The 16,282-nt window shown below is 38.9% G+C and overlaps 1 protein-coding gene across 3 annotated transcripts in view; it reads left to right on the top strand.

Moving 5' to 3' along the window:
• The window catches only part of TSPAN12 (tetraspanin 12), a 76,102-nt gene that overhangs the window by 39,149 nt on the left and 20,671 nt on the right, over positions 1 to 16,282 (top strand). For all 3 annotated transcript variants that reach the window (XM_036010850.1, XM_028525986.2, XM_036010851.1), the window contains 2 exons: positions 9,131 to 9,205; positions 12,918 to 13,025. In XM_036010850.1, the coding sequence (XP_035866743.1) occupies positions 9,131 to 9,205; positions 12,918 to 13,025 (183 nt within the window). The remainder of the gene's footprint in view (positions 1 to 9,130; positions 9,206 to 12,917; positions 13,026 to 16,282) is intronic.

Here is a 16,282-nt window from a genome sequence, read left to right as displayed (position 1 = left end):
GGCTCTATAAATTACCTTTAAGTACACACTTGTTTATTTTGTTATAGCACCCCTATGTGGACCTATTGAAGGAACATTTAGCAAAAGGATGATAGTTTCAGAGCATAAAATATCCAGTTGTCACCCACCACGTTGGTACTAAAGCCATGAAGCATAACTGGACTACTTATAATTTTGAGGAATTTTGAATAACTGTGTCTACCAACTTACTACTCTCTTCGGTGTAAAGGCTTCAGGGAAGCTATCATTTGTTTTAATTTTGTTTTTACTTTTATCAGAGCATTTCATACACATAATTTAGAGTTAATTTCACTCTAAAAGGCTTATTAGGAGCAATAGTTGTCCTTCATCCCTACCATTCCCACTCCCAAGAGACAACCACTTACAACTTTTGTTTTCACAGATTCCTTCTAAATCACATATTTATGTAACTTTTCTCATTCATTTAGCTTTCAGTTTTAAGGTCTCTGCATTGACTTCTTTTTTTTTTTTAAGATTTTATTTACTTATTTTTAGAGAGGGAAGGGAGAGAGAGAGAGAGAGGGAGAGAGAGAGAGAGAGGGAGAGAGAGAGAGGGAGAGAAACATCAATGTGCGGTTGCTGGGGGTTATGGCCGGCAACCCAGGCATGTACCCTGGCTGGGAATCGAACCTGGGACACTTTGGTTCCCAGCCCGCGCTCAATCCACTGAGCTACGCCAGCCAGGGTGCATTGACTTCTTATGGAAGATGAAGAACTGCCCCCTTTCCTGCCTTCATTCCCCCCGCCCTCAGACATACTTCCTATTTCACCTCCACACCACATGACATAATTTTGATTAAATCAGTATTTCCATGACCGTGACTATATAAATGCTGTTCACAGCTGGCCAGGTAAAGGATGGGATATCCTTTTTCTTTCTGGAATAATACTTTGTTTTTCTTGGAATTACTAAAGCTACTGTTTTCTATGAATTTCTGATTCAACTCCAGACTTACCCAGTGTGAGTTGCTGCCTTATATTTTCAAATATTTTGGGCAGTTGTTGGATGATTTTTCAAAGAGCTATCTCTTTCAGAACATTCTAGACCTGCTGAAGCTGCTGCTGTCTCGGGCTGTTCCTTTATTACTGTTGGCAGAAAAATGGCACCAGAGTGTTATTGGCGATTGGACCTCTGTTCAGCAACTCCTGTATTTGAGTTCTAAGAAAGAAAGAATCTAGAGCCAAGACTCAAACTATAAGAGAGTTTATTTAGAAAGTCACAGAGGTAGAAGTGAGCTGTAGAAGCAATGGACTCAGGGAACAAGTTACAGAGGCAAAAGAAGGGCCCTTAGAGCTTAGGAGAGAGAGAGGGGCAAGGAAACAGAGAGTGGGGAGAGGGGATGGGGAAAGCCAAAGGAGTCACATGGGTCCTCTGTCTTGAGGGTATTTATCTGGAGGTCTCAGGGGAGAATCCCAGTAGAATATTCATCAGCTTTCCAGGTGTGTCCCTTCAGGATCTTGGTATCCACTGCTTGGTTGGCACCAGGGCAGGAGGGTCATTAGTCAGTGTAGCTGGTCCTGACTTCTGGTCCTGATGTCAGCCATGGCACCACTTGTCTGGTTTTGCTACTTTTCTGGGCTGGAGCTGAAACACAACTGAGGCCTGCATGTTATCCCCTAGGGGTTAATGTGTAAGGGAGTGGTCTTGCAAGGTTCCTCATGGGAGTTGCCTGAGCACACTCTTCAGCCAATGTTTCCCCTCCAAGGGGGTTTACTCAAGGACTGGTAACGTAGCAGGGGAGGAAAGTTCAGGGGAGGGTCGGAGCTGCATGACCAGCAAATGAAAAGTCATGAAAGGTCAGGGGGGTCTAAATTGCATGAGCAGTGTTAGGCCAGGGGAGGAAAGGTTGCTTTGGGGGCAAGGTTCTGTTTTCCCAGTTTTGCCTGTTGCTAGGCACCTAGGGCTTTCTGCCCTGGTGACCTTCTGTACCTGGCCTATTGTCCTTGCTCTGCTCATTTCTAACTGCCTACCACATGACCATTCTGGGATTTCCTTTGCTTCCCTCTTATTTTAGGTCTCATGTTTCCTGGAATCAAAATCATTGTCCTCTTTGTTTAGTCTCTCATTTTAGGGAGGCATCTTTTGGCAGTTTCCTGAAAAAGCAAATATAAGAGATAGACTTTATTTTAAATCTTGCATGCCTCAGAAGGACTTTAGATACCCTTATGTATTAATATTGATGTCTGTGGAATTATAGGTTAGAAATCATTTTTTTTCTCAGGGTTTTAAAGAATCTCTATCACTGTTCTGTAGCTTCTAGTATTTTATTGAGAAATCCAGTGCTGTTTTAATTTGATTTGAGCTTTGAACTTTTGTGGAAAGGGTATGTGAATTTGAACTTCAGTTACCTGTTTCCAGTACTGTATTTTATCCTCTATGTTACTTGTGCCCCCAGTCCCGAGACTTTGTTTTACTGTTTCCACACAAACATGGGACTCTTCCCATGTCGGTGTTGCTAAGGGTGGGTAGCCACCCAGCTATATAGTGTGGGGAAGGGACTTGAGGGTTCTAACTTCTTTCCAAGCAAGTTTTCAACAAGTCATCCTCTTTCCAGCTGTACCTTCATCTGCTTCCAGAAAGATCTGGGGCTGCCAATACCTGAGCATTTGGGGGCCCTGTAGTGGGAATTAGGTTGTTCCAAAGTTCTGCCACTACTGGTTAAGCATTCATTCAGCTTTTGAAGGATGCTGAACAGTTTGCTACTCTTTCATATTCTTTGCACCTTCCAAAATACACTTGCTGTTGTCTCCTTCTCCTTTATCTCTGGGATTATACCTTTTAAAAAACCCCTTTATTGTCATGCTACTGCAGTTTCAAGGGGCAAAGGAACAAGGGCATGTGGTTAATCTACTTTCTTTATTGGGAAGTCCTGGGGGTGGGGTGTCAGGGAACCCAATCGTTTTAATAAATTAATATTTCTGTAAGGAAGGACTTCCTTGAGATTTTACTATAATGTCTGTACGCGTATAATGAGATAAAACATTTAATAAGGGGGATGAATTCCCTTTGTTTCTATTGGAGGATGAATTTACTTACAAGTCATGAGGGGCTTAAATCGGAAAGTGGGATTTTACGCCCATTCTTGTCATTCTGTGGTCAACCTTAGTGTAAAATAACAGATAAACTGGCTTCAGCATTTTAATAAAAGAAATTGGATTCCCCACCCTACACACCCTTCCTGCTTTCATTTCCTAATAAAGATGTTTTGAAAAATACCAGCTGCATTCTCACTGGACAGGGATTTTACTTGTGGAATTAGATATCCTTTACTGGGAGTGACACTAATAGAAGATGAGAAGTTTTACTCACACCTCCAATTGCAGTTGTATCTAGTCGAGAAATGTGCATTGAGTATGTGCTCGATGTCAGGCAGTATGTTAAGTATTTGAAGCATGATGATCTCTTGTCCTCCTGGAGTTTGTATTCTAGCAGACACTATCATCTGGTTTATAATGGTTACCATTTAGGTAGTGCTTCCTATGAGACAGCACTTTACTGATTAAATCCTTAACAGTGCTCTGCAAGGAAATTTTAACATTCTCATTTTACACTTGAGATGAAATGAGGCTTAATGGTTTGCACAAGGCCGTTCAGTCAGTCTTTAATGGAGCCAGAGTCTGAAGCCAGCTCGATTTTACTTCAGGGCCCATGTCCATCCATTTGTATAGTTAAAAAAAGTCAACAGAGCAATTTCAAATAGAATGTTTTATCTAATCTTCCGTTATCTTACCCAGTGAAGGCACTCATTTTTTAATGACAGGTATTTATTCTCAGCTTGAGAGATTTGGTGAAAACAAAACAAAACACTAGTTACATCATTTTGGAGCTGTGCCTTATTATCAACTTGCCTTACTTGATGATTTTTTTATGAACATTATGTTTAGGGGTAAAACTTATTTGTAGAACACAGATTTTAGTTTAATTTCAGTAGAAGAACTTACATATTTTAAGGAACTCTGTATTGAATAATATTCAAAGCAAAAAAGGTTTGTAATGCAAATAATTGCATTCTGTTTCCTTGTATAAACACACTCTTTCCCAGCCTTTGTTTCAAATATTTAGTTAATAGTAACCCAGGAAAGATGTGGAGAGTCTGTATATTGTTTCTTTTCTTTAGCTCTGTAAATTGTCTTAAATGCTTAAAGGCACATTAAATTATCATAGTACAATCCACATAAAAGACACATAGTAAAACTGAGAGGCAATATTTAAAATAGAAATGTGTAAGCAGAAGTCAAGGTTAAGTCAAATGATAACAAGAAACTCTGGGTTCAGAAAAACTCAAGGAAATCTGGAATTGGTTTCTTCTGTTGGTAATCTGATCGTTATTTCCACCAGCATTTGTTGAATACCTGCACTGTGACAGGTACTACTTAGGCACTGGGGAGGAAATAATGTTTAAGGACAAGATCTGTGGCCGTCAGACCAATGCTCTGGCATTTGAGTGAGCACCGTGACTGGTGGGGTAGGGAGACTCTGGTTTGAAAGCCGAAGCCTCCGAGGATTGATGTGCAGCAGACAGAGAAACTCTGATACGCAGAAGGATGGAAAAAAGTAGAGGACAAGAGGTGAAATACTGGAAAACGATGATGAGCAAGAAGCTGTGGCACACTGCAGAGAATGAAGGCTATGTCCAGAAGGAAAGGACGAGTCAACATTGGATGGTACTCCACAAACTAATTCAGCAGAGTATTTGCATAATGCTTTACAAATTTGAAATTAAACATTTTTTTAAAGATTTTATTTATTTATTTTTAGAGAGGGAAGGGAGGGTGATAGAGAGAGAGAGAGAGAGAGAGAGAGAGAGAGAGAGAGAGAGAGAGAGAGAGAGAGAAACATCAATGTGCGGTTGCTGGGGGTTATGGCCTGCAACCCAGGCATGTACCCTGGCTGGGAATCAAACCTGGGACACTTTGGTTCCCAGCCCGAGCTCAATCCACTGAGCTACGCCAGCCAGGGCTGAAATTAAACATTTTCAAATTACTTTCCCATATATCAAGTCAACCTTGATAACAGTAAAGCAGACTTTTTTTTTTAATCTTCATTATACAGACAAGCAAACTGATGTCAGGGCAGTTTAATGACTTTGCCGAAAGATCACAGAGTGTATTTCAGAGCTATACTTCAACTTTAGTCTTCTGATTCCAAATTCAGAGCTCCTTCCATCATTCTGCAGAAGGATATTACTCAAGGAGGATATTACTCAAGAGGTGAATAGCTATGCAAACGGAGTTGGTACAGATCATCTCATGAAACTACGCGCGCTGGGAAAGTAAGAAGCATGAGAGACCATTGCAGGATCTACGGGTCTATATTCATGGTTCCAGTGCTGTTGAGGACAACAGATGGTTTTGTAGTGACATGTGATTTACATGTACACTTCCAACCTTAACAAAGCTCAGTGGGAGCTATTGCTTAATTCTTTTCTTTGCTAGTTTTTAAAAAATGTTTTATTTATTTATTTTTAGAGAGAGGGGAAGGGAGGGAGAAAGAGAGGGAGAGAAACAGTGATCGGTTGCCTCTTGTACACAACCCAACCTGGGACCGGCCTGCAATCCAGGCATGTGCCTTGACTGGGAATCGATTTGGTGACCTTTCGCTTTGCAGGGTGATGTTCAACCAACTGAGCCATGCTGGTCAGATTTGCAGGTTTTATTTTATTGAAACTGTGGATTAATACCGTGCTTTATAGATGCCTTACTCAGATGCAGCCCTTGAACTAAATAATGACAGTGATTCTTTGTGCAATAATCAACATGAGGATGACTTTATCTAGGACTCAGCTCACTGAAGAAGAAAATGTAAGTGTAAATGCAGCTGATCTATGTATGTTATATTAAGGATGGATTTGACATTTAAAGTTTTCCTTGGAATTGGAAGACTGGATGTTTGAGGCTAATGCAGTGACAACAAAGCAGAGACAGCTGATCATGAAGCTGCAGCGTCATTTGCAGAAATATATTTTATCAGAATTAAATTTTAGATTTAATTTGTTCTCAAAGTCAAATAAATCTGTGTCCCTGACTGTAAGTGGAATAAAAACAGAGGAATTGTTTTATATGGGAAAAACCGCATCAAATGAGAATACTGGAAATCAGAAAGATATGATCATTGTAGAGTTTTCCCAGGGTTTTGAGTTTGTAATGAGAGATTATTTTAAATATATATGCTTTACATATGCACCCTAGGGGTGGTTAAGTTAGGATTTCACTAGCCTGCTGTGAAGCCCACTTTAAGAGGTCAAAGGTGGTTAATAATGACAGTGTTTTTTATGTATGTCATGCCATAGTTATTACACTGTTGTTTGGATCCATAAGCTTGAGTTACTCAGATGTTGCATGCATTGCATACCTCTGGGGACTTACCACTGACCCTGTGCTGGGGGCCTTTCTGCTGGTGTAGAGCAGCTGTCTTAAGCTGGTCAGTGACTCTGGGAGGAAAGGAAGGAGAGAAATAACTCAAATAAGATTTAAAAGGATTTAAAGTTAATCCAGAAATCTGCATGGTAATCCCCAAGGCCATGTCCAGGTATGCCCTATTTCTACCAGCAGCACATATGGGTAATTCTCACCCATTTTCATTTTTTATCTTTAGAAATTTCTTGCCTTTTCAGGACTGCTTTGGTTTTCATTGTAACCAGACATCAATTCTGAAAGACTAAGTAAGGAATCTGAGGCAACAAAGGTAGAGTAGCCCCCCTGATACATGGTTTCAGGTATCCTCTCCCCATGGATACCTGAAACCATGAACCACGACAGTACTGAACCACATATATCTTTTCATATATATATATATATATATATATATATATATATACACACACACACACACGCACCCCATGTTTTATTCTGTACATGCATACCAATGATAAAGTTTAATTGATAAATTAAGCACAATAAGAGATTCATGACAATAATTAGTAAAACTGAGTAATTAAGTTGAAAATTTTCACCTTTTCACTAAAGAAGCACTTTACGACTTTTCTATGGCATATCTGAGTTGCCAGCATCACTACTCTTATGCTTGGGGGCTTTTATGAAGTAAAATAAGGATGACTTGAACACAAGCACTGCAGTGCCACAACAGTCGGCCTGATAACCCAGGCAACTACTAAGCAGCTAACGGCGGGAACATGTACAGCATGGATGTGCTGGGCGAAGGGACGATCTTGTCTTGGTTGAAGTGGGGTAGGATGGCTCGGGATTTCACCATGCTGCACAGAACGGCGCACGACATAAAACTTATGAATTGTTTAGTTCTGGGATTTTTCATTTAATATTTTTGGACCACAGTTGCTTCCAGGTAACTGCAAACATGGAAAACGAAACTGAGGAAGAGCCCGGGACTACTTTATCCCACAGTGTAATTTTCTCTGGAGTCTCACTCTTTCCTATTGATCTAGCATGTAATTTTTGAACATTGGGTCTCTTTGTAATGAAAGCTGCACGTATAGTATTGTTCATGTCTAGAAATCTTTTAAGTAAAGCATTAAGGAGAGTATGGAGAAAAACTGGCTTGGACTACTGTATTCACTACATTTGTTCTAATCATCACTTCAAGGCTAAAATCTATAAAGTAAGGCAGCACTTGGAAATGGAAACGGACTTCGAGAACCACATACGCTGAAAGTAAAAGTGCTTCCTCTTAAGAAAATACTACTTTGTCGTTTGAATCAATTATTTTTAGACCCCATTATTGTCTAAGAGGTTATGCTGCCATTATTCTTCATTTTTATACGAAAGAAGCAAATTAAAACTAATAGAAGTGATTTATACTTTTAAATCATAAAGGATATATCATGGCAGTAGTAGAAAATCAACTCAATTTTCTGTATCTTTTTATTTCTCTTCCACTTTTGTGGCAAAAACTATGAGGAAAGAAATTCAAAGTTCAAGTTCCGGTGGCTCACGGTCCTAAATCAGTCCATTCTTTTTTCATTTTCCTGTTGCCATTTTAGTTCACCAATCTTTTATTTAGTTTCTGTGATCACACCGTTACTTTTTCTACAGGTCATTTTTCACAAAATTGTCAGAGTTATATTTTTATAATGTACATCGGATCATGTCACCTGCTAATAGATTTCAGTTACACTTGGAATTAAATGCAGAATCCTTTCTACAGCCCACAAGGATCTGGCTCTTTGTGCCTCTCAACATCATCTACTGGCGCCCCTTGTGCCCTTCGCACCCTGGTGCGCTCCAGGTGCCACTGAGATCTTAACTAACTAGCTCACCCTGAAGGGCGGCCTTGCTTTTCATATTTCCTTTGCCTGGGTTGCTTTTGCACAAGTCTTCACAGCATCACCTTCTTCTTGTCATTACTCACTCATCTTAAGGATTATCTTCATAAAGAGGTCTTGCCCAGTCACCCAGCCCCCTGGCAACTCCCCGTCCCTTCCTGTCATAGCACTCTGCTTTGCTTTCATTTACCCTTTTATGTAACAGATACTTATGGAACATCAGTTTTGTGATGAGGAACACAAAGTTCATGCCATTACTGGAGCTGTCCTTCCAATGAAGGGAAATAATCAGCAGTCATCACTGCCTAGTACCCTCTTCGTGACCCCACACCATGAACAGAGTGGGAGATTCGAGAGCAGTGGCACTGTTTTCTTTCTCCGGAATTAGTGAAGAGAACTTGCAGAGAGCCCAGTCTTTTTCACACTGGTTCTACTTCCTTCTGTAAAGTTACCTGCACAGCTGGAGAGGTGACAAGTTATAGCATGGAGAATGTGGCTCAGCGGGCTAGCCCTCCAAAATGTACTGTGCACAGTCTTGAGCCATTCATATGGTCTACTTTTTGCATTAATGTTCTCATTTGTAAAGTGAGGTGGTCCTATTTATTTCACAAGGTTTTTGAATGAATTAATTATGAAAGTACTTGATAAATAGAGCGCTATGCACATGGTCCACTCAGGTGAGTGTTAAATGTTGGCTACAGATGTCTCTAAAGTTGCTGAAATTTTACCCATCTATTCCTAAGGGAGCTTTCCGAATCTGTGCCTGTTTTCTTGTTCATTGGATAAATAACACTGAGTAATAGTTAGTCTCAGATGACCATATTTCTTTGATTCTATCCTAACAGCATTAATTTTCTGTTTTTCTATAGTACTTTGGAAGTTTACTTGTCATTTTCTGTGTAGAACTGGCTTGTGGCGTTTGGACGTATGAGCAGGAAATTATGGTGAGTTCAAAATGGGCTAAAATCACAGTCTCAAACAATATCCAATTCAGCCATATGAATCAGATCCTTTGGAGTAATTTAGGGGCATGATTATTAATTTAAATGTTTATATCATATAACAGCCTATAGTCCCCGTACTTCTGAAAAGTAACATTTTCTTTTCTGTGTCTAAAACATAGTTTCAAACCATAATTTATAATATTTCATTTGGTGTACTATGCTATATGTCTTTAATTTCACAGATTGCTTAAACATGGCCATAATAGACTAAAAATAATATATGTTGTAAGATAGTTTTGCCAACTTAGAGTATATAATAAGAAAGATTCACATTTGCAATATGATTTGAGAAAGCTTCAAAGTCTGCCTGAAAGCTTTACTAAAAGAAAAAAGAGCTCTACTCCATGACTAGGAAGTGCTCTCCTGTTTGCAGCAAGCCGAACCAGCTTCCACTTTAAGAAGCGTATTTGAAGAGTTGCTGTGTGATTATCCCAGTCTGGAAACACTCTCACAGTTTGACACTTGGCTGCATGAAAACTGTTCTTCAGCTTTTTTTCTCTTTCATTTTTACAACCATGGGACCAACTTTTAGAGTTATTTTAGAATGGATGACAACAAGGGTTTTTCAGTCTTGAGATTTGAGCAGCCTTGTTTGATTCACCATTTGCACTTTACTCTTGCTTACAATAGGCATTATTACTTATTTAATGTTTATTCACTTTATTGGCGGAAATTGGTGGGTTTCTCACCAAGAGCATTTCTGTGTATCTGTGCTTGCTGGCTGTTTTCATGATGGAAGGCCGAATGGTCCCACTGCAAGCATCACAGAGTAATTCTATTTAAATAAGGAGGCACTTTGCAACATGCAGTCCTTGGACTGTCTAGCAGCAGTCACCCAAAGTGATTCTTAAAAGCGTGTGTTGTAGGGCTCTAGGCCAGATCTGTGAAATTGGAATAGAGGAAAAGGCAGAGGGAGAAGGGGCAGAGGGACTGGGCATGTGTGCTTGTGACCATTTCCCCAGGTGAGTCTTCAACTCTAAAATTGAAGAGCTCTTAAGCAGAGAGGGAGATTACTCTCAGAGAGGCGTTTTGGCAGCTGTGTAAGAAAATTGAAGTTGTTTATGGTACTGATGCCGTTATTAAAGATTTTATGGTGAATCTGCCACTGTACTGTGACGCTGTTTTGAATGCCAAGTGGTAATTGCAGACGAGTGGGTTCTCTGCATCCTCCAGTTTGTATGTAAATGATGCTTTGGCACTGCCACAGGTCTGCATCCCTCCCAGAAGCCCTCTGAAGTATACCCCCACCGGTATGCTTCTAATGTGTGATAGCTCTCATTTAGAAAAGAGATTTATAATTACTTATTTCTCTATTAAAAATTGAGAAGTTGGGGCAGGTTCTAAGCAGTTGAATATAAACTTAATAACTTCCTTCAAAACAAAATATCCTATTAAATTGGAATATTCTCGCTGTCTTTGAGAATCCTATTTTCACTTCATACCCTAGAAACTTTGCATATATAAGAGAGTGAAAAATTAGTTATTTCTAGGGGTTCAATTTCTGGTTTTTTGGTAAAGAGAGATGGTCCCTTAATTTTTTCTATTCTGAAAAAATATATGTATCTCCTTGACATTCAAGCAAGAGATAGTAAATTGTATAATTAATTCTTGATCCCCTCACTTTTGCTTTTCATCGTGTTCTTTTTGATAATTAAAAGGTTTTTAGAAATGAGTTTACTTTCTATGGATTTTTAAAGGGTTTCTCTGATGTTTCTGTCACGCGAGTATTTGGTAAATCTCCTGAGTTAAAACAAGTTTGAAATGAATTAATTTAAGGTAGCTGACTGGAAAATTTTGATTCTAGTATAATTCTAAGAAACTTGATGTGATGGAAAGGAATTTATACTTGTTTAGATACTGTCGCCCATCCTGTTAAGGGGCCATTTGCAAGTGTCTTCTAAGTATCTTAGTGGTGCTGGACGGTGCACAATCTCCTCTCGGTAGACGGCATACATCACTGTTTTTGCTTGTGTAAATCTTCCCCATTAAGTCACCAGGACAGAGCAAGGCCCGTTTAAAAGTAAAATATGGAAAGTAGCCCATTAAAAAAAAAGTTTGACAGGTTTTTTTTATTGCTTTTGCGCTAACAGCAGTGTGAGTGAAAAGTGCCATTAAAGTTTATTAGCTGCCAAATTGTGCAGAACGCAGCCTTTGCATAGATGGGCTCTGTGCTCTTAGCGGCTTCATGCAGGCAGCCAATAAATGCCTGTTTTCCTTTATGGCCAGATCGCAGTATTTTGTGCCAGGACATCAATGATCTTCTGTTTCTTGACATATTTGGTCTCTGATTGATTGTGATCAAAAGAGAGACACAACTTGCATTTATTTTGGAAAATAAAATCTAAAGTAAGACTGTTCTAATAACCAAAAGATTTGACATCAGACAGTCTGGTTTCCCCATTATTTCTGTTCTTTATACATAGTCACCTCTTATTCGTTATTTCTTCTCCCCCAAAATCTAAGATATTGTGTCAGATTATAAATTTTTAGAGAATTTATTTCACTTTCATGTATTTTATGCTCAATAAGATATGAGATAATAATAATTTATAGTGAGTAGCTTGAAGTTTGGTTAGCTCCTTGAGCTTTGTTGAAACCACAGGAACACTAAGTCTACCCCGTCAGCCCATTATGTAGGAACAGAGCTGTGTGTCCAAGTGTGGATGTTTTCTCTTGTATTGTGTATTTTTGAGTAACAAAAGAGAAAATTTCTTAATTTTTGGGAAAAAATGAAAAATTTCTGTCAAGGATTTTGTAACTACTCCTATTGATATACTATTTTTAAAAATAAGATTTCCCAATAATCCAGTTCTTGAATTAGTGTCCAGCTTGGTTGTCTGTGCCTGGTCTGTATTACTACATAGATCAGATGCGGGGTCCTGTCCAGTCTCCCAAGAGTTCCTTTAATGCTGCACGTGCCATGAGACTGGGGATCGGCATGCCTCAGTTTCTCCCGCGGCACTGCTGTGCTCACTAGATTTCTCGCCAACTGTTGTGATGTGTCCTTAAAGCTCTGTTATGATCAAACATTTTGTGAAGGGGCATGGTGCTAGGTGACTTAAGAATAGCAACACAAACAATGTTTTAATTTCAGGACTAATTTTTGTACAATTCTAACATGCTTCTAAAATCCAAATTTTGTAAAGGTGTTTACAAACTTATTCCAGAGTGAGGCTTTGGTTGTGCTCTTTCTCTTTGTAATTCTTTACCCTTTTTTTAGGTTCCATAATCTACAGTCACTTCAAAAACAACAACTTTATGAAATGATACTGAAGGAGATTTCTCTGCAGGGATTGTTTGTTTTAAGGAGCTCTTGTGTATCTGTGGAGTACATTGTTTACATGTTTTGTGATTTCCTTAAGCTTGATATTGGCATCAAATGATTTTGCATTACTTTGCTTAATATGATATACCTCGTCATTTAGTACAAAAAATCTACATGTAGAGATTGTTCAATAAGTATTTACTAACTCCAAGTTAACTTAGGTCACAAACAAATATAAAGTATTTATCAGTTACAGCACATCCCAAGTATGTGTGAGTATGTGTAGGAGACTGTGAGTGATGGAGTTTGTGAATAGGTGGATGTATGTGTCTCTGGGTGTGTGTGTTTGTGCGTTACAGTTGTTGATATTTTGTTTTTTATCTTCAGGTTCCAGTACAGTGGTCAGACATGGTCACTTTGAAAGCCAGGATGACAAATTATGGCTTACCTAGGTACCGGTGGCTCACTCACGCTTGGAATTTTTTTCAGAGAGAGGTAAATGCTACAATTTCTGAGGTAAAGGGTATAGAATAAATGGCACACTTTCAAAACATGTTCAGAGCTTCGGCTTCGGGGGGTCACTTTCTCTGTGCTCAAAAGTGAGGCCTGTGATTCAGTTACCAGTGGTGGAATTCTGTCTTGAGAAATACCTTACGGAACTTCAGGCTCTGCTTTTCTTCCCATTTCTTCTACTTTTCATGTGATTCACATAGAGTTGAGAGGTTTTTAGATCCTTTTACTAAGCTGCTGCGAAGTTTCCCTTTCATGAGAAGTTAATAAATATCCAAATCTTATTTGAATAAATAATTTTTATTACTTTTAGAGCTATTTGTATTTTAAACGGTTTAAATTTTTTTTAATTTATTGATTTTTTAAAAGAGAGAGACATTGATTTATTGTTCCACTTATTTATGCATTAATTGGTTGATTCTTGTATGTATCCTGACTGGCTATTGACCCACAGCCTTGGTGTATTGGGATGATGTTCTGACCAACTGAGCTACCCTGCCAGAGTGAGCTAGTTGTATTTTAAACATTTAAAATTGTAATATGATCATTTTCATTTGAGAATTAGGAGCCAATACATCATTAAAGGCATGAGCTTTCTAATCAGAAAATTCTTTCTCTGCTGCTTACTATTTCATGAACTTCTATAATTGACTTAACTTCCTGAGGTCTCAGTCTCACCTGTATAGTGGAGATAATAAAATACCTCCTTGAGTTTTTGAGAAGATTAAATAAGCTTGATTTTATTTAGCTTATGGTTTTTAACAATAACATTACAAAGTATAAGGTACTCTTAGCTTTTCATACCTAACTTTCATATAGCACTACACTCATCATCTTCTCAAATGGGGACTATGTTTAGATGTTTAAAATCTGGTGACTTGAAGTTAATCATTGCTCTTGCTTCAAACCAAGCTTCTCTCCCAAGCAGTTTCCTTGTGATCGGAGCGACATTTCCAGATGACCAAGCGTGTCCATTTCCTTTCATTTTATTGAGAGCTGGGCCACATTTGAAAGCATTTGAGAGTCAGTGCCTTGCCCAATAGATAAACAGCCCTCTGCTCAGTTTCTCTGGCTTGGATATGGGCAATGGTTCTAGTCCAAGGTAATCTCCAAACCTGGCCTTTTTGCTACAGTTGTTGAGATGGTGAAAATTATCATTGTAACACAGATTTCCTATTTATTCAAATGCTTCCTGACTTTGTTTGTTTACTGTTCATTTGTACTAAAAACAACTTGCAAGGAAAGTAAGTAAAGCATCAGGGAGTTTAAAGAAAGCTATCTTCAGCTACTGCCCTGGGTGAAGCTTCCCAGAGCTATTTGTTTTCTGGGGTTTGTGATATAGACCATGATAATACAGGTTAAAAAACAAAGTGAGTTTTTTTTCTCTCCCCTAATGGTAGGAAGAGGAGCTTCACCTACCGAGAGAATGTACAAGCATTGCAAATGATAGCACCCATATTTTCAGATTGTTGTATGCTAAATTTCCTCCTCCATGTCATAAGCCTATTTTACCCCTGAGGAGGTGGTGGTGAAGACTTCTGGGTATCCTGGAAGAGTTTTAAAAAACCCTTTGTACTAGTTTTCTAGGGCTGTGACAGAGTACCACAGACTCAGTGGCTTAACCAACAGAAATGTATTCTCCCAGTTCTGGAGGCTCGCTCAGAGCCTGAGATCAAGGCGTGCACGGTTGGTTCCTTTGGAGGCCTCTCTCCTGGGCTTATGGATAGCTGTCTTCTCTCCCTGTCTTCCTTTGGCTTCCCCTGTAAGTGAGTGTTTAAATTTCATCTCCTTATAAGGACATCAGTGATAAAGGATTAGGGCCCACCCTAATGACCTTAATTTAATTACCTCTGTAAAGAAACTGACTTCAAATATGGTTACATTTTGGGGATGAGAACTTCAACATGAATTTGGGGGGCATACAGTTCAGCCCATAACACCCCTCTTACAAAATAAATGGTAGAGCTGAGAGCGACCTTCTCAGGCCCCTTGTCCTGACTCCTCGTTCAGTTCTGTTCTGCGCATGTCCCTCAACTTAGTGGGCACACACTTAAGCCCTAGTGATGTTTATTTAATACCTTAAAAAAAAAAGAAAATCTTCCTTTTAGAACTGTTATTTAACGTAGAGGTCAGCGAATAAGCTTTGGAATAAATAGGCTCTGCCACCCACTGGTCTGTGATCTTGGCAAGTTACTTGACCCATTAGAGCCTCAGTTCCTTTACATGTTAAATCGTGATGGTATTTTCTTGAATTTGATACAGCGTTGGCAAGAGTGGCCTTATCTCTCAGTGTGACTTTGAAGGAGGCAGGAAAACTGCAAGGAGACGTAGAGCACCTCCATGTGTGGCATTGTAATGGGTTTGCTTAAGGGAGTTACCAGGAAAAGTTTCCATTCAGTACCTTTTGTTAACAACCAAAAGCAAGTGTATAAAAAGAAAAAATATCTTAGTGACTCATTAAAATAAAAAAAAAATGCTTGGCACTGAATGTGATATGCTTAGGTTATTTGGAAAATGTCATTTCTGTGGAGCACCTCATTTCCTGACCAGGCCAGACGAATGGGCTGTTCTTTGTGGATGGGTTAGAATTTTCCAAGATCTGTTCTTCTGTCATCAACGCAGGAAAACACATGTTGTTAGGAAATGAGAGAGGTAAGTTTTCTCTGAGAGCAAGGATTTTAAAAGACTGACTTGGGAATATAGTAGTTTATGATTTTTAGAAAGTAAAATCTTTTTAATACATGATTTGTATAGAATCTCAATAACATAAATACATGATATCAAATTATGTTTGACTTAATTTTTGATGCCTGTGATATATTCATGGCTTTTAGGACAAGGTTTTAAAAGGAAATTACTAAAAATATGTTTAAAGTTTCCTGGAAAATTTCAGAATTACTAATAGTGTTTAGTAATTCATCATTTATAATTCTCTTATGGTGATTTTTGCTCTTTAAAATTTAGATATTTAGGCAAATGAAAAAATGTAAAATCATTTTTGGTATTTTCCTTGTTTCATTTTACATGGGAAATTCAGATTCCTCAAAGTGGGAGTTAGCTGGGTTTTGAAATGGTGGACGGTGGTGCTTTGTGGAACAGTGTCAGTCCTGGGTGCAGATCAGCCTGTTGGGCTACATGATGTGCAGAGCCAGCCTCGAGAACTCACTCTCTCAGAGTGCTCAGAGACTGCCCACAGTCTTCGAGCTCCACTGAACAGGAGCAACCCCGTCCCACCCAAGGGC

Source organism: Phyllostomus discolor, chromosome 10 (genome assembly GCF_004126475.2).
Source record: "Phyllostomus discolor isolate MPI-MPIP mPhyDis1 chromosome 10, mPhyDis1.pri.v3, whole genome shotgun sequence".
In the NCBI taxonomy this organism is placed as follows: Eukaryota; Metazoa; Chordata; class Mammalia; order Chiroptera; family Phyllostomidae; genus Phyllostomus; species Phyllostomus discolor.
This window is presented reverse-complemented; position numbering and strand designations above follow the sequence as displayed.